The sequence below is a fragment of the Bombus fervidus genome, chromosome 8, assembly GCF_041682495.2.
Source record: "Bombus fervidus isolate BK054 chromosome 8, iyBomFerv1, whole genome shotgun sequence".
Lineage (NCBI taxonomy): Eukaryota > Metazoa > Arthropoda > Insecta > Hymenoptera > Apidae > Bombus > Bombus fervidus.
This window is the reverse complement of record NC_091524.1, coordinates 9,516,703-9,542,288: the sequence shown is the minus strand read 5'-3', so window position 1 is coordinate 9,542,288 and position 25,586 is coordinate 9,516,703. Positions and strand designations below refer to the sequence as shown.

Genomic DNA, 25,586 nt, shown 5'->3' with positions numbered 1-25,586 from the left:
CAGCTAAAACGTGGATCGATGAAGATCCTATCGGACGTTTCCAACGAGAGCTAACTTAAGGTTATGAATTTTTAGAATAACACGTTGTGTCCGTTTTGCGTCCTTTTCGTAGAATCGTTTATGTATTTGTTTAACTTCTGCTATTGCTCTACGTATATTGTATTTACACGAGGATTTTTGAATTTACGTAATTTGTTAATTCGCTTATGCGTATGGTTACTTCGAAACTTTGTAATGTATTTATGTAAGGGAAATTGTATTCAAGGATTATAAGGAAATATGACAAAGAGGACATAATTGTAAACAATAAAGCGATGTCGTTGTAAATTATTTCGAGCTAAATCCTGCCTGTGATAATGAAATTAATAACTAATTTATAGTATTAAAGGGGATTTCTTAATGATTATTGCATTGATAATTTGTGAATATCGAAAGTAAAGTTTAAAAATACGCAATGAAACGGTGACTACGCAGTATTATAAAAGGATCGAGTGACCATATGGAGTCACAGAGATGGCAAAAATCGCAAGAATAATAAATATTAATAGAAGAACTCACCAGTGTAGAAAACTACCCGTCATCGTGACGTTGGATGTTTCTGCCAAGGTCGTAGCGTCAGCATCCACTCCCATATCTTCTTTAGAACACATCACTGAATCAAAAATTACTTAATCAGAATCGCGCAGTTAACATTTACAGACACGAAGCTTCGTGTACGCGAGCTCGAACGTGACTGCCCTTGTCGTTCGAAAATTTTTGGGGTGGGGCAGGCACACTACGTAGAAGGATATCGAAGGTTGTGTTTACGTGTTTCAAGATTCAAAATACAAGTATATTATGTTTCGAATGTGTATGTTATTGATTTACAACTCTCCTTGCGCAGCAATTCAAAAGAAAAAAAAAAAGCCACTTCGTTACTCTATTAAGCGCAAATTATTTCCAAAATTATAGAGTTAAAAAATCTTTTACTGCACAATACTCTTAATAAAAATTCATTTCGACCATGCAATTTATTAATTCTCTATTTTCGTCGTATACTAACTTAAAAAAAACAATTCTCTATATAGTTAATAAACGCTATTTACTATTTACCTTACTTTGAGTGTATAAAATTTTCAATTAAAAATGGATTAGATTATTAATTTTATTAAATATAACATTTTTGTAATTCCCCTTTCATTAATTAATTCTACTTTATACAAATGGAAAGTTTAACGTAATTGGATGTTGAATATGTTATAGAAGGAGACGAGGGGTTGAACAGACGCCTCGTCCAAATCGACGGGGTGTTGTCCGAGGCGGAGGAGGGTGGCGGAAGACGAGGGTCGGAAGGAGGGTGGCGTGCTATGATCAGCATGGAGCTTCCGGCACATACGACGCAGCATGGTGCTCTTCACCTGGGGGTCGGGGTCGGGGTCAACCCAGGTGACCCAGCCGGAAGTGCTCTGACCGCCATTCATCCGCATCCTCAGGATCCCCTGGCCCTCCACCACCATAATCACGGAGCTGCAACACCCGGAGGTATGCACGAGGACTCCAAGAAAAAACGTATGTTTCTTCTTTCGAATCCATGTCCCCCATTTTTTATTTACTATAAAAATAACGTAAGAAAGTGTTCAACTTGATTTCAAACTCGAAAACATTATCTTAAAAATATTCAATCTTTTCTTCATAGAATGTTACTATTAGATAAAGACACTTTCCTGCGATTCTAGTTTTAATTAATTGTAAGTATATTCAATTATTTTCTACATCACACATTTTTTTTTTTAATTATAAAACATTTTTCTTATATATATTATAATTTTTTTATAGAATTCACGAAACGGAATTTCATAAGACGAAGATAGTTTCTTGCGATTTTACTTCTCATTAATTTTAAATATAATTTAATATACGTATGGCTCGTGAATCTGTCACATTTTTTGGGACTCTGAACTTGTACGAATAAATCTCTTCTTGTTGAGCATTAGTCCTTCAATGAAATCGATATAGATGAGTTCATGACAATTTCATTCGTCGATTAGCGGGACAAACGAGTTTGGGTACGACGTGCAAGTCGCCAGGTTAATGTTTCATCACGGTAATTGGTCTTCTTCTTGTCCGCGTTGTCGAGTCGACGTCCACCCTATAAAAACGAGCCACGGGTGATGCCGACACTTGTATACTGGTTCTTCGCCTGCCTCTGTGTATCAACACACTTCTGGACATTCCTTACATTCCTTTCCCTACAACTTGTTCTTTCTTCTACTACGTTGCAATCTAAATTTCTTCTGCTCTTTGCCACAACTTCCACTATTTTATCCAAGCATTTTTCCATACGCAGGTAAATTTATATTTAAGATCGACTTAAACGTTCGGTATACATGTACGTATATGCACTTTCCTCTAACTTGAATCTCATAAATACGAGGATAACTTTATCGTAGAAATTTGTGTTCTGATAACGAAGGCGTATAATTTCATTTTGTAATACGTTTCTCCCAATCCTATTGCATTTTATCCTACGATGTTCCAACGGTTTCGCGTAAGGGGAAGTTTATTTCTCGAACTTGCAAAAACTTCTCTCAAAATGCTACCCCATTGAGAAACTTTCCAAATTTGAGAATGTATTGACGCTATAATTCAAAATCGTGCAAAAACCGTGCCTTATCGTTTGGAAGGAGTAAGATTATTCTTGTTACAGGGAAAACAACGAGACTGGTTATGAATACTTATGAATAAAATAACGTCAAGTCGTATAATTTTTACGATCATAAAATAATCAAAAAGCATCATTCGATATTGGAAATATAATAGGAAAATATTATAGATAGATATTATCGCCTAATTAAAATTTCTTCAGAATACTATACAACAAATAAAAAGTCACGATGAGATTTAAGATCTCTGTTCGGCAAAGCTCTGTAATCATCTCGGAGAACTCGTAATTTTGGGCTAACAAATGTTTCTGACATTCACGTAAAAGACGATAAAGAGACAATAAAAAAACTTTATTCGATGCTGTGTGATCATGTACGATAAAAAGCAGACAGGAACATAGTATGTAAGAAACGTCATACAATAATTCGCGGGCACGGGTCAACAGCGCTATTCGATCGAATAGGCACTTTCAAGCTTTTTACTTTCGATCGCGACATAGCGACAGCTAATAACGCGGTCATATTTTTCGCTTGATTCCAAGTCAATAGGAATGTTGTAGCAGGCAAAAAGCTGGGGGCACGTGCTTCGCGGAAAGCCACGATAAATCTTCGTCCACGTTGCTCTTCCAGCACGATCTTTCGCGATGACGGTGCACCGTGTTCGCTGAGTCAACTTGGAATTCAGGAATACGTTCGATCGTGTGCCGCGGGAATAACTCTTTCCCCGCAGAAAATCGACCTTGTTCCCAGTTTACGTGGACGAGTCTCTGTGCACGGCGCTCTCCGAGCGGTATAAGAGGAGGAGATTTTACGATCGACGTTATACGTCTTCGTGGAAGACGAATGGATCCACTTTCGGACGCGATTTATTTGTCAATTAGCCCGATACCAGAGATGATTTACGGCGCAATTGTCCCGCTCGATAGAGGCTGATCGTCTGTCGAGGAAAATTGCCGCGTTCAGGTTTATGGATTTATTAATTTCGCGACTGGCAAAGGGACGCTTTTGATACGCGTTTTTTTTTTCTTCCTCGTGAGATTTAAGTTTTCTGTTCGGCGAAGCCCTGTAATCTTCCCGGTAGGACTCGTAATTTTCGGCTAACAAATGTTTCTGTTCTCATTCGTGCTAAATCTATGTAAAATTCACGGAGACTTTGCGCGTCTCTGGCAGTTTCTTTTCGACGAGTCGCTCGAAACTTGTGTCGATGGATTGTCTGAATCGATAAGTAGAGAAACGTGACAATTATTTATACAAGTACAATACTAACGTTCAATTCTTAAAACACAGAAGACTTCTGTAAGCGTATTTATTGCGAGGACACGTCATATATAATAGCAAATTATTTCAGAGGTGGAAAGGATCGATATAATTTCTAAATGGCTCATGTACAATTACCAATTCGAAAATCTCTTTCATTCGCTTTACAAATCATCAAATCCTAGAAACAGTCTCTCAATAATTACAAACAATATGTATAAAAAAATATATATTAAATAAATTTTCTCCTTGAAAGATCTCCTGCAACAAAATTCAATTTTTCAACGTAATCGTATCCCATGTAGCCATCACTAATAGCTACATTTTTTTCTTTTTATTATTGTACGATAATTCCATGTCCGATAGAAAGGAAAAGTGGAAATTTTCCACAAACTAAGTTTGAAATAAATCTCCTCAAGATATCTGATCTCCTTTCCCTCATCCATCGTCATCTACAATTATAGCAAAAGATCTGTCGTTTTCTCGAGCAGAAACAGCGATTCCTCTAAAATCTCTTCATTAAAACGTAATGACACGTTGGTACGTAAAGGAGCCTGTTATCCGGGGTTGCTTATCCTCGAATCGATATCGACTTAATTGAATCTTATCCTCGCGGGACATCGAGCCTGGGCGATACGTGCCGATCCTTCATCAAAGACCGCCAGAACAAGAGCCGCGTGAAAGGCCTCCTTGTTCCGAACGGAACAATCGAGTTAGCTGAAGTTGCTCCGAGTTCCACGGCAACGATCTTTTCGAGCACACGTATACGTATACACGGTGTGCTTGTCGCGTCTGGTTCACCTACTTCGCCATGAAAAATTCGTTCGATAACGCGTGACTCATGGGAATAGTCATTGAGAAGCTGTGTCGCAGCTGTTGGTAATTCGGACGAGTAAAATGGGATCATTGATTCTTGTGAATGGTCATATACATGGCATTCTTTGTTCTTTAACATTTAGTTTGTTTTTTGGATACGTTGCCAACATTTGAGCAATTCCATTAATGACAGATAGCACGTTGAATTATCTTCACCTACATTTGATATTTTATTATTGCTACTTTTTATTCTTATTAGTTTGTCCTATTACGATTTTCCCTGTATTTTGTTTTCAAACGTTTTTAATTTATGAAATAGACTCTGTATATTAAATATGACGCGACAAAGTACTACGTACTGTTGGCTCTTCACATTTTCTTCCCAGCCGAATCGACGTGTAACAATGAAATACCACTAATTACCATTCTATTATCCTTCTTCTATAATTGTCATCCATCCAAGAATTCTCGACAAATTTTCAGGCGTAAAAAGTCCAGGCGAATCGTTCTATCATTAATGAATCAGTCAAAGTTATTATTTCCACCGACAAGTGCTATTTTCCTCAATTATTCACTTAAAAGGAGATTTTGTTATTTCTACTTTGCTTAAAATAAATTACACACGCTTCTTTAAGAATTCAAATGGCTATTTTTAACACATAAAAAGACAACTATCTACTATCAAGTAGAACATAAATCCTGTCTCAAAAATTACACGAAAAGATACGCGATGCAAACCTCCGGAAGATTGTATTATTATAAAATCACCATGAAAAATCACGAATAGTTTCAACCACTTTGATAGTTCCAATCTCACCGAACATATCGAAAAAGAATATCGACCCGTGGTTGTTTCTATCGTTAACGACGAAGGAGGATCTCTCTGATGTAGAATGACGAATTCGACGAAACCACCCTGTATAGACGCGCAAATGCGCTCACAAAGAGCACGGTGAAGCAGTAGTTCTCCGGAACCAACCGTCGCTTGGTGGACTCTCGTCGTGGTCGAGTCGCGTACACGTATATAGTCGTTCCGGACGCTGAAGAGAGTGGCGCTGGTTAAGGAAGATGAAAGGCTGCCGCCGTGGCAGCAGCCGCTAACGCGGCATGGCCCATGGTGAACGGCCCCGTACGGGGGAGGGAACGGAGGAAAAGAGGCATCCAGGAGGGGTCGTTAAATCTAATGATATCAAGTATTTGACAGAGAGGGCCGGGATCAGTTCGGAGACCACACGCGCGTGTGGCACTCGCGAGTCTACTCGCCATCAACTTTGTTCCTATTTCACAATCATCGTTTCCGTGTTCTTTTCTTGCGCGGATATAATTGTCGCGTTGATATGGCATTCGAGTGTTTGGACTATTATTCTTCTTGTTGATCGTGACAGAGCTTATTTAGGACTTTGTGAAAAAGATTTGAGAGAGATTTCTGTTTCTAGAGATTCGTCGAGATTCGTGATCCTATTGGAGTATGTTAATTTGAAGATATCTTTGGAACGACTATTTCATCTTATCTTTCTCTTTTAGAATTGTAATTGTCGCCTCGATATTCTTGTTGGTTACAAGGAAACATAACTTCGTTGCTATTCCACATTTTATGTATTCAAGCGTGAACAGCATGATTCATTAACGTAATTTTTTTTACATATACCGTTTCTCATTTCATCGATCTAATAGTACGAGTCGCAATTACTTTGTTGAAATAGGAAGATTTACATAGACGGTAGGAAATAAAATGGTTAAATGAATTTTAATAACGTCTAAGCTGTAACATCAGTTGCTCTGGATGTTGTAGCGGTGTGATCGATCGCTTATGTGTTTAAACGACAATAATCGCCGCTCGTGATCCGTTCTCATCAGCGAATCGATTTATCAGGCAATCGTATCGCGGCTGATACTAATTGCATTCGCTGACATTAACGTTAATCAAAGCTCGAAAACATTGTTGATGCAATTCTAAATATTTGTCGTCTCACGCTGAGCGACGTCTCAGCTATTCGAATTAAATTGATCATGCGGGACCACCTCGGGCCATTGTACCTATATCTCGATCGTCGGAGATCGATATCGTTCGTCTTTGCGGCCAATGATGAGCGCCATGTTGGAAGATCGTCTCGATAGTGACGGACAAAGACCATAATTCAATGTCTCGATCGGGAATCCACCGATTTCCTTATTTTATCTATTCCTTCCCACAGTTCCTATGACGAAATGAATAATTCGATTAGACGAAAGTTCGTTTTGACTCGTTAGAGTCAGCAGGATTAATGAAATAAAGTTTGGAAGACAAAAACGAACGTCATATTAACAATTGAAAACCGAAGAGAACTAATCTATTTATTTTTCATAGAGATTGAAAGAATTCCTTCGTATTATCCTTTAAATTATCTAAACCAAGTGGCATCGTTCCTCCTACTGAATTAGAAAATAACGTTCTTCTTCCAGAAAAAGGAAAAAAGCTCGTTGAATTATCTAAACCAAGTATATCACTTGACTTACTGAATTACGAAGTAATATTTTCGTTAGTAGTAATATTATTACTTAATAAATTAATAAATTATAATTAAATAAGTATAATGAAATAAAATTGTTATCGATAAATTGATATTAAGATTTCTTCCACAAAAAGAAAAAGACGAAACTCTGAACTATCAACCACAAGTATATCGCTCCACTTAGGCACCTACTCGATTAAAAGATAATGTATGTGTAATATTTTATACTTGCTTAAAACGCCAGAATCGAAAGGTAGAAAGAAAGATGCAGGTAGAATTTTCCATCTGTGCATTTCCCCTGCAAGCAATTAGTATCGATAGGGGCAGCATACTCGAAGTACATCCTTAACGAGCGGACACCGCGCTTAATTAGCCGTGCGCGGAAAAATCGTGGCTCGCCGCGGAGCATAAATTGGGTTCCCGTGCCTCACCGTGAATTTTTCGTTCGTTTCACGATTCTCTCGCGTCGACCACCGCCGCGACAATGTTTTAATTGCGAATCGACCGGCCGCAGCACCCATCCGACTTCGATTATCTCTAATGGCTTTGCGGTTATCTAGTTGCATTAATTTGTAATTAATACCAGAGCGTAGGTACGCGGTGACCATCGCATGGAATTATATACTTTAAGGACGAGATCCTATCGTCTTGTCCGCGACTTTGTAATCTATCGATCGATCGTGCGTTCGTGGTTGCAAAATTGTCATTACCTGGCGATTCGATTATGAATTCGAGAGAGAAATTTTTATGGCGATTAATACGTGGTTAATATGTAACGAAAGTAAAATTGAAAAGTGACAATTTTGTGATTTGTCTCCTTTAAATTTTGGTCGTATGGAAGTTGTAATCATTTGGTGATTTCTTTATGGATTTGTAGCGGCACATGGGTCAGAAGACGACGCGAATCGAGAGCGACTCATGTTGTTGTTTTGCCTCGGGACATTCATAACGCCTTGAAGCATGAAACGTAACGATAAATAAACTCCGGCAAAACAATGTCGCTGCTACGTGCAACCGTCGATCAACGACGAATTCGAATTTTCCGACTCTCCCCTGACCAGTATAAATAAGCGGACGCGATCGCGAGCGAATCAGTTATTAACAATTTCACGAGTTATACGAGTTATCCACGAGTGATCATACACACATCGATCTACATTTATGAATTTATTTAATTTATTTCAAATATATTTGACGGGTTGCAACAGCAATCTTTCGTTTCCATTTTATTATTCCTCTACACCATCCACCACAGATTCAAGAGAGAGATCTTTATGGTATAAATTTATGTAGTTAAAATACAGAGAAAGTGTAATGGTTGCTCTTTTATGAACTGTTTTCTTATGGAACATAAAATAAATAATACAGATAGTGAAAAGATAGTCTTAACTAGTTGAGTGAAGAGGTGTTTCCATTTGCTAAGAAGTATTTGTAAGATAACGATGGGAAAATCGGAAAAAAATATTTGCGAGTGAATTTAGAAATTCGTATTTTATAGAAAATATCTGTGTGAAAAAAGGCAATAAGTACGTAATTAAAGGATAACAATCATAGTATTAATGTTATCATAGAAGATACTTGAAACAGCTGTTACGTAAGCGTAATTAATGCACGGCGATTAACAAAAATTCGATTTTTTTCAAGCAAGCTTAGTTTCTCTCTCCACCGAAACTCGTTCTCTCGGGACTCGTTAGAAACAAGCTCTACCCGCTCTGCTCTTTAAAAACGCGAAACTCTCACTCACCTAAAGCTGCTCGCCGTTATTCACATTCACCCTTACTTACCACACGTTTCTTCATACATACAAACTTGCAAAGAAAACAGTTCGTTTTGAATAAAATTCACGCCCGGCACAGAAAAATATCTCCGCTGCTGCATTATCCAGCGCTAGTTCGTTGGAATAGCGTTCGAAAGCAGCGTAACATGTCGCCAAGTGTGGAGACACCCGACGCCCGCCATGAGATATTAAATCCTACGTTCGAACATTAATTTCATATGCATCGAAACTGTCCGCCTCTTTGAAGGAACACGACGATGCACGCAACGTTGTAGAACCTGCCCCTGGTACTCAACGCCCCCTGAAATTAACAAGTTCATTTCATAACTCGCGCTTAAGGAAGCGTACACAGTTCATGGTGTTTTGTTGCTCGAAACGGGAAACCATCGACGAGTTATGAGGGACGTAACGCAATGTGGAAGCATAGCTGCAAATTTTTCCCCATTTACGATCCACCTTATTTGTTCATTTGTTTGCTATAGAACGTTACACTTGGAAAGTTAAATTGGCACGTTTGGGTTATTACTTTCATACTACTTTCCTTATAAGGGGTAGGTGTTAATGATAAGGGATGAAATTTTCTTATACTACTTATTCGTAACGACAAATAACGAGGTTTTAATACTGTTTGATCTACTGAATATTGAATATACGTGAACCATCGGAAAATGTTTTCTTTAGAGTAGTTGATAATTGATCTAGACCTTTGTCTAATCCAGGTGATATTGAAATTTTTATATTTTTATTACAAATCTCCCGAGTATATTAAATATACGTAACCTGTGGAAAATTCCTGCTTCCTCAAAGTAGCTGATAATTGACGTAGAACTTTAATGAACGATATTGAGGTTTTGGTTTTTTTATTACAAATCTTCCGAGTATATTAAATATTCGTAACCTGTGAAAAATTCCTGCTTCCTCAAAGTGGCTGATAATTGACGTAGAACTTCAATGAATGATATTGAGGTTTTGGGTTTTTTATTACAAATCTTCCGAGTATATTAAATATTCGTAACCTGTGAAAAATTCCTGCTTCCTCAAAGTGGCTGATAATTGACGTAGAACTTTAATGAACGATATTGAGGTTTTGGTATTTTTATTACAAATCTTCCGAGCATATTAAATATTCGTAACCTGTGAAAAATTCCTGCTTCCTCAAAGTAGCTGATAATTGACGTAGAACTTCAATGAATGATATTGAGGTTTTGGTTTTTTTATTACAAATCTTCCGAGTATATTAAATATTCGTAACCTGTGAAAAATTCCTGCTTCCTCAAAGTAGCTGATAATTGACATAGAAGCTTAATGGATGATATTGAAATTTCGATTTCGATATCAATTTTAATAAAAAAAATGTTTATTAAAAATCTCCTTAACGTCGGTGTATAGATATGATACAGCAAATTTCATCTTCGTTAACGTGGTTGATAATTGCCAATAAAAGAGAAATCTATCGAGCTATTCCGAGGAGACGACATCTCACGTGTATTAATCTAATAAACTCGTTCCAATTCAACACTTTCCACAACTCCAACCATAACTCCTAATCAAGATTTATCTCAGCGAGGATGTAATATCTATCTCTCTTTTAAACGCTTCAACTCATACGAAGAAGGAACGTCTCGAGTGATTTTATTGGAAGGGACGATGCTCTTCTAACACTGTGAATAAGAAAAAAGGAAAAAGGGAAGTATGGCGAGGAATTCTTTGGCTGGTGAGATGCCCTCGCGGGGATTCCCATCGTGGCAACCCCGTAACGGAGTGACTGGCAGCACGTAATATTTCGCCAGCCGCGTCTGTGTTCGTATTTAGCGGAGGAAACGTTCGGGGTTGAGATAGCGGCCGGTTATTTATGGGGTTAAATAAAGGAACACAGCGCGATGCCGCGATACCAGCCGCCAGTACAAATAGGTTGCAGCTCGACTCTGCAGTCTGCTATCGTTGCAAGTTCTCGTGATCTGCAACGTGCAACCTTAGAAGTATCTCTCTTTTTTCCTAGGTACTCGCGTCGAACTTCGAGACAACCTTGAATCGCTGTATCAACTGGGCGAATGTTTTAGATTCTCGACAGGAAGAATTGACTTTTTTGGAACACTCGACTGGTAGTTGAAATTTATAGTGTTAATTATGCGCTTGGTATACCGTCATGATTAAAATGTTCGTGTACTGTGTACACGTACACGAGCTATAAAATGTTTACAAATTTAGAGTAATTGAAATATAAATTGTACAATGTATTTGCTATATTTTCACGATTAAACTGCAGAAGTTAATATACTTGCAGTAATTGAAATTTTCGAACGTAGAGCGCTACAAAGAATGTGAAAAGTATGAATTTGCATGGCGAAAGAATGAAGAGAAATTCAATCGATCGCTGGTTGAAAGTAATTTTACGACTTTGTCTGCCTTTCTATGGTGCACGTTTTAAAGTAAAGACCCATGTACGCAGAACTTGACAAGACCCACTGAAAAAGAACGAATTAAGACCCCCACTGGCACCGATTCTACGTTCTAGTGATGTAATTCTTTTGTTTTCTTTTTTTCGAACAGATGACGGCGGTCACGGGATGAACCAGGACGGTGAGTCGAAACATAATATCTTCCTACTTCTTTTTAAATATACAAATTGTCAACAACGACAATAGGATCTAGTTGATAAATCTAATTACGGAGAACTAGATTTTAAATACTGACATATAAATTAAAACACAATATCTTCGATCGTAAACGCTCTCTAAATACGCTATCATGCAGCAACGCTGGATCATAAAGTCGGTATCTATACAACATTTCGAATACGCAAATCGCTGAAAATTATGTAGAAAAGAACGCTGCTGAAAAATCTCTCCTATCTTAGACTCCTAAATCACGACGAACAATATAAAATCAACGCCCTGTCTATCCAATCAGCGCCTAAGTTCGGCGTTGACACGCCCGTACCGTTATCACCGGTCCCGTTATAATTAAATGCGCGGTGAATCGCTTATCGTACGCGTCTGCTACTCTATCGGGTTGGCGATCGATCTACAGAAATAAGCAATTATCTTCACACGCGTCCTTATCAACTGAAACGCGTAACTTCCGTGACCGCGATCTAATTGGCAAACAGCCTTAATTTCAGTATCGATAAATTACCGCTGCGACTCGTTTCGACGGGATGAACCGAGTTCGGTGACTGAGCTATTAATCGCGCGTCTTGAATTAATTATTTTTCCCCCGATTTTTACACATTCGTGCTCGTGTGCTTGCTACTGAATTGATATAACCTCATTTGTCACGAGCATATCGTGCACAGAAATCAGTATAACGTTGCGTTTTCAAATTGAAACAACTATGGAATGGGGTGGATACCGGACTGGATTATTATTGGAACAGATTAATGCGAGCTTGGTTTATTTTTAACGGACATGCAGATCAGAATTGGAATTAGAGATAGTCGATTATGTCGCATTCTTTCAGAAATATCCCAAGTGAATATAGAAGCGAAATTAGTAGAAATCGAAAGATGTAAACTTCCACATACAGGTATTGCCTTCTAAAAAGAGAAACTTAAAACTGACGTATATCAAGAAACAAAGGTATTTCATCTACAAAGATGGAGTTTCGTTCGAATACTGTTTCTACACTTTCGTTAAAAGTAACTAAGCCTACGGTCAATTCGAGGAAACAAAATAATAGAAATTCGTTTATATACTTCATCGACATACAGTGCTTCTTCCCAAATCTAAGTTATCATTCAAAAATGTCTGAAAATTTCGCAATCATAATTACAATTCCCACTCGAATACATACACCTGAGCAGCAAAATTCCTCTGGCTAAAAGAGAGCAGAAACCAATCACTGGGAAAGCGCGGAAACTGCCAGCACAAAAACGTCAGAACCCACCGAGTGATCATGCAGCACGTAATTTCACGAAGCGACCCGGAGCCCAACGCCGCCGGTCCCACCGTCGTCGTTTCTTTTCGAACAAGGGTTCTCGCTTGTTTATCGAGGCTCTCGATCGCGCCTGCGAATCGCGCGATGCGGACGGATAGGTTCGCGATCCACGTCGAGCGCCGCGGATCCGGCGTGGCAGCACAATGTTCGCGTATAATTTATGCCGATGATGTGGAAACGATTCCATGTTCCTACGTACGCTGCACACACGTACGTCGCAGCAAGTAGTGTGCAAGCCGCGGTAGGTGGAAGATGGTGGAGGTAATCACAAGTTTAAAGGGTAAACGGGCCGTAAGGTGTGAGGCCCCTCGAGCTCTCTCTCTTGGAGCCGGCGCGCTCAATATTCAACAGGTATTTACATTCGCAAATTGTTTACGTCAGCCCACGATGAAATCTGTCAGGATTTCGTTCCCTCGGCAGCTTAACAGCCTCCACCTTCTCCGCCCTCCTACCTCCTCTTTTTCTTCCTCGTCTTTCCTCTTTGGTCACTTTTGCTAGATCGTATCACTTCGTCTTCGTTGCACTCGAAGATGTTTCTCTCAGTGTGTTAGGACGTTCGGACGTCGTTGGCGTGAGCCTGCCCTTTTCTCTTTGGCTCGCGTGCACCCTTCCTCCCGGCCAGTAATTACATCTGGGTATTAATCAAGCGTACGTCGGGAACGAGAACCGCGAGATCTTGATTTTCGCCACTTGCAGGCGCGCGCGGCCAACTCGCGGAACCCCGACATAACCCCGAGGTCCGCACCAGGTTATTAATTTATTGGAGACGCCTGGTTAGGGCCTCTCGCATCGCTTTGATTTATGGCGTTACGATTGTGTTGTAGCCGGTCTGCGTGTGTACGTACATCTTTTTCAATTGGTTCGCGACTCGATTTGTGGCATTTAAAGGGCAGATTGGAATGTTACGGCGATATCGGTGGAATTAATGACAATTAACGAATAATTTCTGAGAAGTGGACATTTTTTAGAAATTATTACAGAACTTACAAAATATCGATAGATACAGATTGGACAAATTCTACGAAGCATTCGCGATGATGAAACAGATAAAAGTTCGTTCACGCATTTGTCGATCGTTTGGTATAAATTCTTCTAATCGAAGATACGATATTTCGAATGAACTACACGCACCTGAAGTTCTACTTTAAAATAGCGACATTTCATATACACCGATCTAGTAGTTGAGTGATGTGTCAGTTCACAAAGCAAACGCTAAACGCTCCCACTAAAATACAATATCTTAAATCGTAGGAAAAAATCTGTTACACTATATCGCTATATGTACTCACCAAGACTCACCATACTGTCTACAATGTTTCGTCAAAGCAAAACCCTTTCACCGTTCTCGCCACTCTCTCTCTCTCTCTCTTTTTCTCTCTAGTTATCTATCAAACGTGGCTGGTTGGTTTTTGTTCGTACCTCGACGGCGGAGGACTCATCCCCCGTTAAGGTTTATCGTTGGCCGCTAGTACGGACGCGGATTACACGGCGGGCGTATTTGCGCTGGACAGCGGCGGCTCGCGGTTATGCCAGGCCGGTCCTAATTATAGCGTAACACACAAGCGTACCGTATGCCGCGCTTACGTAATCCCGCGATAATGCGGCTCCAGGCTCCTGCATGCCTCGCCTGCCGATCCATGTATTCGCGCGGCCACGCCGCCATTATCTCTACTCCTAGGATAATGACATCGGATACGACGAGTCGGTCGACGACGCAGCGAAAAATCCTCCAGACGATACCGCGAGATCCCGCGTTCGATTAAGTCGAACCGGCAATCGCGCTGTTCAGATTCCCCGAGGAAACAAGGATAAGGGGAATGGCGGATGTTTGCGTCGATTAATGACGCTTTGTGGAAGGAATTGTCGTAGCAAAAGGAAAGTGTGACAAGATTTTTGAAACACAGAGATGTAGAACAGAGATGTAGCGTTGTTCTGTTTTTATGCATATACCGCGTGAATTTACCAGATGAATTTACGTCACAAACAGCGAGGATGGTTGTGAAAGAATCGAGGTTACGTGTTCAGCTTAGCTTTGCGGAAAATTCTAATTTTATGAAATTAATGACTGTGGCAAAAGAAGAGTGCGATCTATCAACCTGAACTTTTCAATTTATGAAACAAACTTCGTCTCTCTTATCAGTTTGGAGATAACTTCACAGCACGTGCTCGTTTTATTCGACATTCCATCTTTTACATACATAAACATAGTGCCATACGAGCAAAGGCAAGCATCCACGCGATTCGGCTAATAAATACAAATGAGCCAGTGCCAAGGAAATATCGTTCAGTGCGAGAAAGACGTTGAGCATGAAAGATCGACTCCACCGGACGTCGACGGTGATAGCGGTCCCGTGTAAATGATGACCGCGCGAAGAAACTAATGGCCGACGATTATTTCGAGCACGTATTCCGGGTCAGCCGTCGAAAAGCCACGGTCCACCGTGGTATCTACATGCTTGATATCTCCATCGGTTCATGCTTGATTTCACCTTCGAATTAATCACCGGAGTGCAGACCGAAGTAAACTGGTCAAAGTCAGGAGGACCCGTATCAGCAGATTGAAATTTATCTAATTTCCGCTCGTGAACACTTTATTGCTACATAGAGAATGAAAAATAGAGTAATAGATTTGGAAATTATAAATAAATATTTTTAAAATATTAATAAGCAATTTGTATTTAATGCGTATTTGGGTCAGCACAGATATTACGCAGTATTTATTTTTATTACAATTATCAAGTGTTGCATGATATTTATTATCATTTCCAACGCATATATAGCATCTAGGATACTTTCCAGGCTTTTCCTATTGCTATTTATGTCATTTTTTCCCTTCTACTGTACGTGAAACATGTTTCTAAAAAGTTATTCTCTAATGGTCAAAGTCATAAGCAATCTAAATAATTTTCCTGCCAATTATTTTAAAACCATCTGAGTCTAAGATGATCTAGCCATATTGAATCGCGAGAGTTAACCATTTCACGACGAAGATATCATAGATGCTCGTCTATCGTTGTCAGACGACGTCCTGCAACGATTCAGGAAGCTTCATCCGAAGAAGCAAAGTTTCTTCGTCTCATTCTACGGATGCCCTCGCGCTGATTAGTACGATGATAACATCGATCTGGCCGACGACCCTTGCGATAACGCGATATCCAGCGATCTCTCTGCCCGCGAGATGACTCATCGAACGAGTATTGCGAGTAGCTTGATGCTCCAACAGCGTTTCTATTGGAAGCTATCATCGTCATGCACGCGGAAATTCAGATGTTCGACAGTACGCCTGTTGGATGTTTCGATATTCTTAGCTCATTACGCTTTTCCTATCGGAGTCAAAGGTTTTCGCGGTTTATTGGTTTCAATAAAATGTTTCTGCAATGCGATGAAAATGATTCGTTTTGGGGCGTTGATCGAGTAGTTTGGTTCAAGCGTGTCAGGAAGACTTGTAATTACTCAGCAATTAGTTCGAAAGAAGATTCTATACATCTCGTCGAATCACCATAAAGTTTTCTTTGGATTAGTCGAGTTTCTCTGAAAAAATTTCTTCGAATTTAACAAAAGTTTAGGCTGTTATTTATTTGGTGAGTATGGATCGAAAAACACGCACAACGAACGGTGTACTTGTCGAGTAGATAACGAGGTCATATTTTAGTCTTTTTTAGATTCTAAAACTTCGTTGGAATTAACCAAGTGACATAGATTCAACTAACTTATATTCAATTTTGCGTGAAAGATATCATTCAAGTAATATAATTCGAGTAATAATAATTTGAGTAAGAAACTCATCACCAAAATCCGAATGAAATGTAAATTCCAAGAACTAAGAACTACCGTGAAAACTGCAAGAAAGTAACATTCATTCTAGCAATCGCATTGCACGATCACTTGGAATTGGCAACAAATTCCCACTTATACTTGAATCAGGTCCCCGTCTTCCGTGCAGGAGCAACGTTTGGACGTTCTCGACACGGAGCAAGGATATTTAAGCCCTGTGACCGCCATAAGTCTCTCGACGAAGCGTTTCTGCGATTCGACAAAGTACATAATACGGCCGGTTCAACGAGCTCGCTAATCAACGAAACTGTTTCTCCGCTCGGCTATCTGATGCACACGTACTTACACGGGGCTACGTTCGCCGTGTACCTGCACGGCCGCGTGTGTTTCCTTCTCCGTCGGCGCGTAAGTGGTACGTACCACGCCCGCGCACGCGAAAACTCGCTTGTAAGGCGAGTTGAACGAAGAAGAAACTACTATCAGATGGAAACGCGTAGAAGAAGGATAAAACGAAAGAGCGAAAGATAGAGCTCTCGCACGCGGAATGATTTGTATTGCTAAATAATCAGCGCCAGTTGTCTAGGATACTGGTTTAATGACACGCGTCGTGGAGGGAGTCGTTCGACGACACGCTCGCGTATACTCGTGTGTGCACGCGTTCAAGAGCCACGGACCGTAGTCGTGCCAATTTCGACGGGATAACCGCGTAATTTCTGTTCCGCCGTTCGATTTTCTCGAGCGTCACGAGCCCGTAAATTATTCCACGCCGGACAGCGGAGAAACGATCGAACGAACGCGGAATCTTTACCTCGCTCAACACATCCATCGCGCTCTGCGCCTCGAATAGTTTCGAATAATTTCCAATTTCTGCAACAATTTTCGAATAATTTCCAATTTTCCAATGATTTGCCACTTCTGTGCCCCTGTAATCGAACAGCCGCCGTTTATCCGAATATTCGTGCCAAGTAGACAACGGATTTCCATACATTCTCTATATACTTTTACGAATATAATCAAAGAGATGGAATTTAAATGGAAATTTGTTTCATCTACTAGATACTACGATAATTATCTCACTTTAGGTATTTTATATATTTTGGTATGTTACGCCGTGCGCATTTTTGCACCTTCGTATGTGCCACAAATGCGTAAAAATCCGCGCTCTGATTATAATAGCACGCGTTCGTACCGTATAATTGAAATTACAACCGTAGGTCGGATAACAGAGACCGGGCATCAACTTCTCGTTCGTTCAAACCAGGTTCTACCATAGTTCGATTTTCCTTTGATCCGCGATTCAGAGGATTTCTCTGAAGGAACGTTAAGGGGGAGAAAGGAATGGTCGTGGAATTCGTATATCTGACGAACGGCGAATGGAGAACGGAGAACTTGAAGATCGATGCAGGAATCGGCGGTTTCGCCTCGAATTCCATCCAGTCTCTTCCCTTTTCCAGCGTGGATCTTGCTGCGTCCCGACGCCTAGATACAATCGGTACAACTCGTGAAGCGGTGTACACATAGTCACGTGTATCTGCCGCTGACTTCCATCGCGTGTGCACAGTGCACACGGATACATGTGTGCACCGGGCAAGGGTGTGGCTCTTTGCTTCGCAACGGTATCATCGTTGGTGCATACCGGTCATCGAAAACGAACTTGCAAACACTTTTGGTTGCTCGTTAGATTTTGGGACGGACGATGGACGATTTTGCTGTGTTCGAGATTTACGCATTTCACGAGTGTATCGATTTAAATACTTGACGAGTGCGTTGATTTAGACATTTGACTAACGTGGAGTTTTAGGCTTTCGACGAACATATCGAATCACAAACGTAACTAGGAATTTAATCGAGGGAAAATCTGAAGTCTAATATCGAAGATTTTTCATTGTGACTCTATGCAAAATCAGCCATCGTGAGAATATATCGTCCGAATGATGTTTACAGACTTCGTACAAGAATTTCATTCGTTGTCTGATTTGAGTAACGAAGGATGTAGAATATCGATGTTGTTCGATCATCCAAAAAGTTACACGTTCCTTGATCCGTGCATTTAACATATTAATTAAAAACTAAAAGTTCCGAGTAATATTAAGAGATCACGTATTAAGATTTATAATACTCGATTATGACGGAATCTTGTTATTCCATGGAAAAATTCATCGTTTATTCAGAAACTAATTTATAAAGTTAACGATATTGTAATACACAGAAACAGCGAGCTCCCGGTAATATCGCCAGGAAGATTTAAATCATACAGTTATGACAGAATCTTGACATTCCATCGAAGAAATTCTCGTTCACAGAATCCCGACTGACCACCGATTTATCAATCTAATCGTCTAATCCAACACTCCCCGCTTACATCAAGCGTACGTAGCACAATCTATTCAACGCGAAGCCGCCATTTAATTAACAACAAAAACTTCCTGAACCACGGCCGCTCTCGAGTCATTTCTCAAAATGACCGAACAACCGCGGTGTACGACTCTCCCGAAAGCAATCAGGTAACAACCACCGCCACGCTAATTACCGTGCCATTAATTTCGCGGGGCAATCGACTGGCTTGCGCCGCGCTTTCCTCGACAAAGTTACTCGTCATAAATTCGCGCGGCCAGAGGCCACACTCTCGAAAAGTCACGATCGCCACCCACACGCGAGTCCTACTTAATTCAAAGTTCGAACGACTCGTGGCCGTTTGTTTAGTCGCGAGAATAAGCGCGTTGTTACACTCGAGAAGGTACCTGATTTTCTGCCGACGCCACGTGAACGACGCTGCGCAATGCTCAACTAGCTACGGTAGCTACGAGAAATATTGCGCATACCATTATCTTCCAATCAACAGTTTTTTAATTAGGTTGTACATTTCATTTCGATAAATTGAAATTTTTCTAATCATACTACTAAACGATATTTATCACAGTTGGATCTAATTGCTTGGTATAATATTCATGCGAGTAGAATAATATTTATGCAATGGTGTATAAATACTTTTCGTAGCCACTGTACAAGTATGTACCTTGCGTATCTGCGCAAACTGCGAAGCAAGTGCAGTTGCCTGTTGTAATGCGAAGGAATGTGCGTTGTTTGGTATAACGAAGTAAAAGCTACTCTAAATGCACGGATAGATACATTCCTACTTATACGTATTTGGAAATCTACGTTAGTTTCATACGAAACGTGACAATTAATTCATATTTCGAAGGAAATTTTTTTATATTCTACATTAAGATCATTATACGGACTCTTATGTTTCGGTGAATTTTACGCTGTGAACTTATTTATCCATCATCATCATTGATACATTTCTGTGGACAAGAAAGTTATTTTCACGCTGTAACTAGCTTCATGAATATTACGACAGCCAAGGTGCGTAGTAGATACGAGAGAAACCTTCCTCCTCCTCATCTTCGTATCAAATCCTCACAAAGATCACCACACGAATAACAGCACAAATTTTACCGAGCTTGTGATCTCTGTTCCATCACTCTAATCTCTTTACACGGTTCGTATGGGAAAGTTGACCGAAGGAAGATCAGTGTTAAGATAAGAACCGAGGGCCTGTTACCTTAACTAATTAAATAAAACGACGGACAAGTGAATTTTCAATGAAGAGAGCATCGTTGCCATAGATCTGGCTCGCCTTGAATGCATCGCGTCCCGTTAGTATAAATACGTATAACTGAATTCATAGTAGTATGAGTAATACATGAGAACTCGATGGAAATCGATGACACGCGACGTGTCGTCGGCCAGACTGACTGGCATACGCATAATCGTGTTTTCTTCTTGTCTCCGTGCTAATTATACGATGCTCGTACATACGCGCCCTTTTTTCCCCGCCGTTTTCGAAGTAGCTTATTACCATTAATAAATCGAGACGACGGAAGTCGAGTGCTAAGTTAGTGCTATTTTCTTGCGCGCCTCTCCAGTCAGACAGTAATGCGAACTCACTGCTTAATTTACTATTAGCTTGATCTTACTCGGATGATTCATTCGATTTTATGTAGCAATACAATTCCGAGATGGGACTTATAGAAGACCGATGTGAATAGTTAAGCCGCTTAAATGTTCGATGTAAAGTTGAAATATTCTTCTTTGCATCTTGACCAACATACGTTGCGTTGATTTTATTTGAAAGAAGCTCGTCCTCCTTTAAACGGTGCAAAAAGCGAAATCACTTACTTCTTGCTGCTCTGAGATGTATCCTTTTTCCACTGTATATGGAATTTTTATACAAATTTCCTAACTCCTATAGCTTATAATTTCAATTAAATTTTATATAATATAATTTAAATATAATTATATAGTATAATTTAAATTAAAATTCTACGGATAAATATCAATTTTTAATATTGTATCGCGTATCTAAATTATCAACACCACTTCTACAAGTAAGTAATCAAGTATGAAAGAGTCAAGTAGCGTTCAAATTGCAGAAGATTAATAAAGCAGACTTTGTTTCACACATATAATTTTGATAATAATACGATAAAATTTGTTGAAGTAAATTTACAACGAAATCCTTAGCTCCTCTTACAGTACACGTTATTAATAACTGTCGACCTTATCTTCCAATTGCAATATTTAACATTTATAAGCGACAGTATATTAGATGTCATCTTCGACATAAAGGAAAAGCTGAAACTCCAGAGTCACTTTCACAGAGCAAATATAAAGTTCAACCCTTAATTGAAGCTTCCATATCTGGCTTATACGATCAACTTCGCGTCGATTCTTCCGTTCCTGCTATGGAATCGCGATCGTTAACGGATAATATAACGTCTTAGCATAGACGAGCACCTTCTTCCAGACTCCTTGGCTACTTTCACCTACAGTTGCCTCGTAGATCTGTATTATTAGTCGGCCCCTAGTCCGTTATCGATCTCTCGCCCCTTCGTATCGTGCTTATTTAAATTCTTCTTCGCGATGCATCGTCGTCTCGCCTAGCGACCAGTCGCGTTCCAGTTTCACAGAGATAAACGCCGATTAATCGGCGAATCGTTCGGATTCCCGTCCCCTATAAATAACACGTAGCCATGGCGAAACGTGATGTAGCTAAAGGCAGAGAGTTGTATCATCCTTGGTGATTGTTTTTGCGAAACAATTAGAGAAAACTCGACGTCTTAATCTTCCGGCGACGATCAAGTAAATTCTTCTTACGACGAGTGTGATCAAACGCTAACGCGTTCAAGGATTGTCCTTTGTTTGTTATTTATGACTCTGAGATGCAGTGTATTTACTAAGATTTATTCACTCCTTTGTTCAGACCAGTCAACTTTGGAAAAGATAGCACAGAATAATATTGGAGATAGTCGGAGATTTAATAAAATTTAATAAAGTAAAACAGTGAAGACTAAATAAAATTTATACGATAGGGAGGATAAGTCACACCATTGGGAATTTTGGTAAAATTTGTACAGGCGAGGAATCAGATCACACCGAAGTTAGGTATCGTTGAATAATATGGGCAATTAACTGTTTAAAAGTACACAACGTTAATGTTAAGAGGGTTGATAATCAATTTAATAGTAAGAATGTAATTACAAGTTGAAATGCACGTTACAACATTGTTATTAAATTAAATTATAACATACAGGAGAATTGAGATTCGTAACTTCTTTTTTGATATTTCTTCATATTGCGTTAGGGTATAAATTTGTGTTAAAGAACAACGTTAAATTGCAACAATCGAAAGGATTTCATTGACTCGCCGGTTGTTGAGCCGATTGGTCCATGGAGCAGTCTGTAGGGCGTCAGAGCATGACGCCATTAACGTAACGAGGCCACACGTTGCACCCTCGCGAGCACTCGACTATATCAGCCCCGAGTGCTTAGGCTCGCAATGAACTCCTAGACCTAGACCTACGTCCAGTCAGCCGATATCTCGCAATTCTACCCCACCCCAAGGACACATTTCTCGAACCACTTTATGTTGTTACATGTTCTTACGTCTTTATCTCTCCTCTACGTTGTCCAAAATTTACATATAAACCCCATCGAGATATATTATTCACTAAAAATTGTACACAACTATACTAAAACGTTAATGGCAGGTCAAAAGTTTGGAATTACCGCATAGAATCTAACAATTCGATAGAAATTCAGCTTAGAATTTTGTTACTTCAGCAAACCCTTTCGTTAAAAATCGATTGTCATAAGAAGTCTAAAAATTTTGAAACAGAACGAAAAGTATATTTTCGTGCATATATCGTACGTAGGACGTAGATTACGAATCACGAGACACACGAAACGTGTGTTAAGATTTTCTAAAGTATCGTAAGTCGAAAGAAAGTTAAGAAATCGTGACGCTGAAACCCGTAGATCGGAAGCTAAAGGAATTTAAAATCAAAGTTCTTCGAAAAATGCAGTATTTACAATTTACAACGGTCGAACGAAAATTGTGGAAGAGTTACTGGAAGAGCGAGAAAGATCGATGAGAACGTTAAATCCTGTGCAGCGCGATGCAATAAAGTTTCCGGGGCTATGTACTTCGATGCGACGCGTTTCGCGTTGGTTTTTTTCAGCCGGCATGTTTACGTTCGTGTACACGCACGTGTACGCACCACGTGAAACAGCGCACGGCTCCCCCGCCCTAGTTTTCCGCTTCAACTGATTGCGAACTGGTTCTTGACCATCGAACCGTTCGATTAATGGCCGACGCGTTTCTTCCGCAGTTCGGTTGTTTCGTCCGCTCTCAGATTAACGCACTCGATCGACACGAACGGACGCGGTGTTGTGTCGGTCCGCGTCACGGTGACGTCAATTCCCAATTTTCGTTCGAAATTTCCTCGGATTTTGCGTTGGCGAACACCAATCGCGCGATAGGACTTAATACGAGTAAAAGGAATAAAAAAAAAAAAAAAAGAAGCTTCGAGATGAACGAGAAAAACGAAGATTAATCGTTCGAGATATTATTATGCAAACAGAAGGATATGATGTGTAGTGCAAGAAATGGAATTGCAAGTGTAATGAAGTTTCGAGTCTGGTGGAATTCATGATATATATATATATATATATGGATAATCTATGTGTGCGTTTGGCCTCGATAAGTGGAAGACAGTGGTAGGTCTTCGATTTTCTTTCGAAGATATCGATGAAATTGTATGTCTGATTACGAACCATATCAATCTATTTAGAGTTGTATGAAAACGCGATTGTTAAATCGTTGTATCTAAGAGGAACAAAAGGAGAAATACAGCGTAGTGAATGATACGTCTGGAGGAGATTAGGTCTGACTATGAACGACATCGATCTACTTACGGCCAAGTTCGTACGCGGTATACGTACAAATCATCAAACGAGAATAAAAGATTGTATCGTATTGAAATATTACAAGTTCTTAAAAAATATTGAAAATCTGAACGTTGTGCGTCGATGTTACATTAGTAAGAAAATCTGATTAAATTAACAAAGGGTATTAATACCACGAATAGTATTAAGTAATACTCAAATATCCATGGAATATTCTATAAGCAAACGAAGATTATTCATAAAATATATTTTATACAGTTTCAAAGCAACGATTTACGAGGAAAGAAATAAGAATAATTTCCAACACGTAGTTAAATCGTTAACGATCAGGACACCGACGAGGCGGCTGCAATTTCAACGACATTGTCGGTGCCGGAAGAGTGTTTGCACACGTATCAACGCGCAAATTGCGTTCAGGGGGAATCATTAGCGCAAGGAAACGACAGAGGATACGAAGAAATGACGGGCGAATAATCTGATAACAGTGCCTCGGAACATCATAATTGGCCCGGTGTGCGGATCGCATTGCGATTCGCCACGCGACCATCAGAATCGACGATCGATCGTATGCAAATCAATGGTGAGGCACGTGAAACGTGCTCGTGCATGGCGAAAATACGACGGGATCGGGACGCGCGTGCGATTTACGATGTCGCGGCGAAACCATCACCTTGATCTGCATCTTCTCGTGCTTTACGCGTATGCAATTTCACGTGTACACGTCGCGCGTGTTTCGAATGAATTTGTTCCTTAATTTTGGTACGATATCTGCTACTCGTTAGGAATTCTTTTCTGGTCTTATAGTTTCTATTGCTTGATATTTTACCAGATTTTGCTTAATGAACATTAAACGATATGTTGTCGAACGTTAAATGAATGTAATAAAACTGAAATAACATAGTAACAATAACGTAAAATACAGGATAAAGTTTCGAATTTTCTTTTGTCTACAAAAATTCTAACAAACCATCCTGTCCGCTAAATTTTCTCTCTCTTAAACCGTGCGAATTCACATCGGATAAAATATCATGTTCGGAAGAATTAACAACGCCAAATAACGAATCCCTAACGGTTAAGCTACGATTAAAGTAAATCGCTAAATAATAAGCTATAAACAAATTATCGCATATAATGCACTAAAACACACAGTATTAAGCGCCGAACGTCGAAGAGAAAAAGCGACTAATTGTAAGTTGGCGAGCAACACAGAAAGGCTCGGGGTCAGTCTTCGGATCTCAGAAGCGATCCCGAGGTTAAGAGAGCCGAGAGTGGCCTTTAAGGTTTTACGAGTAGACCTTTGCAACTTGTTCGGAGCGTGGAATTGTCGAGTTAAGCTAGCAAATAGTTCTGGCGAGGCGAGCGAAGCCAGGGTCAACAAACTGCGTGTACCTGTCAGCTATCATCCGCACGCAACGCGCCATAGCGATACGACGGACTCTTAATTCCAGGCTCGGGCATCGTTTAACCGCGCAATTGAATTCATTAATGCGATCGATTTCACGGATTCCATCCGTACCGGTTCCTTGGAAAAACTGCGTAGGCTGTGTGTGGAAATTTGCTACGATTCTAATACGTTTAAACGTTGCGCGTGCTTCGCTTCCTTATCATTAGAAAAGATTCTGTTTTCAATTTTATGGATTA

General features: G+C 39.9%; 2 protein-coding genes across 8 annotated transcripts in view; one reads left to right on the top strand and one right to left on the bottom strand.

Annotated features, from left to right (window-relative positions):
- Sv (paired box protein shaven) overlaps nt 1-25,586 on the top strand; it is a 197,099-nt gene that overhangs the window by 49,732 nt on the left and 121,781 nt on the right. For 5 of the 6 annotated variants that reach the window (XM_072008566.1, XM_072008564.1, XM_072008562.1 and 2 more), the window contains exons 2-3: nt 1,243-1,548; nt 11,535-11,564. In XM_072008566.1, the coding sequence (XP_071864667.1) occupies nt 1,347-1,548; nt 11,535-11,564 (232 nt within the window). In that variant the 5' untranslated portion in view covers nt 1,243-1,346. The remainder of the gene's footprint in view (nt 1-1,242; nt 1,549-11,534; nt 11,565-25,586) is intronic. The other variant, XM_072008563.1, reaches the window with a different exon arrangement.
- Nucleotides 1-25,586, bottom strand: part of LOC139989889 (uncharacterized) — a 203,826-nt gene that overhangs the window by 90,792 nt on the left and 87,448 nt on the right. For both annotated transcript variants that reach the window (XR_011800437.1, XR_011800436.1), the window contains exon 3: nt 559-652. The gene's annotated coding sequence lies outside the window, so the exon portion shown is untranslated. The remainder of the gene's footprint in view (nt 1-558; nt 653-25,586) is intronic.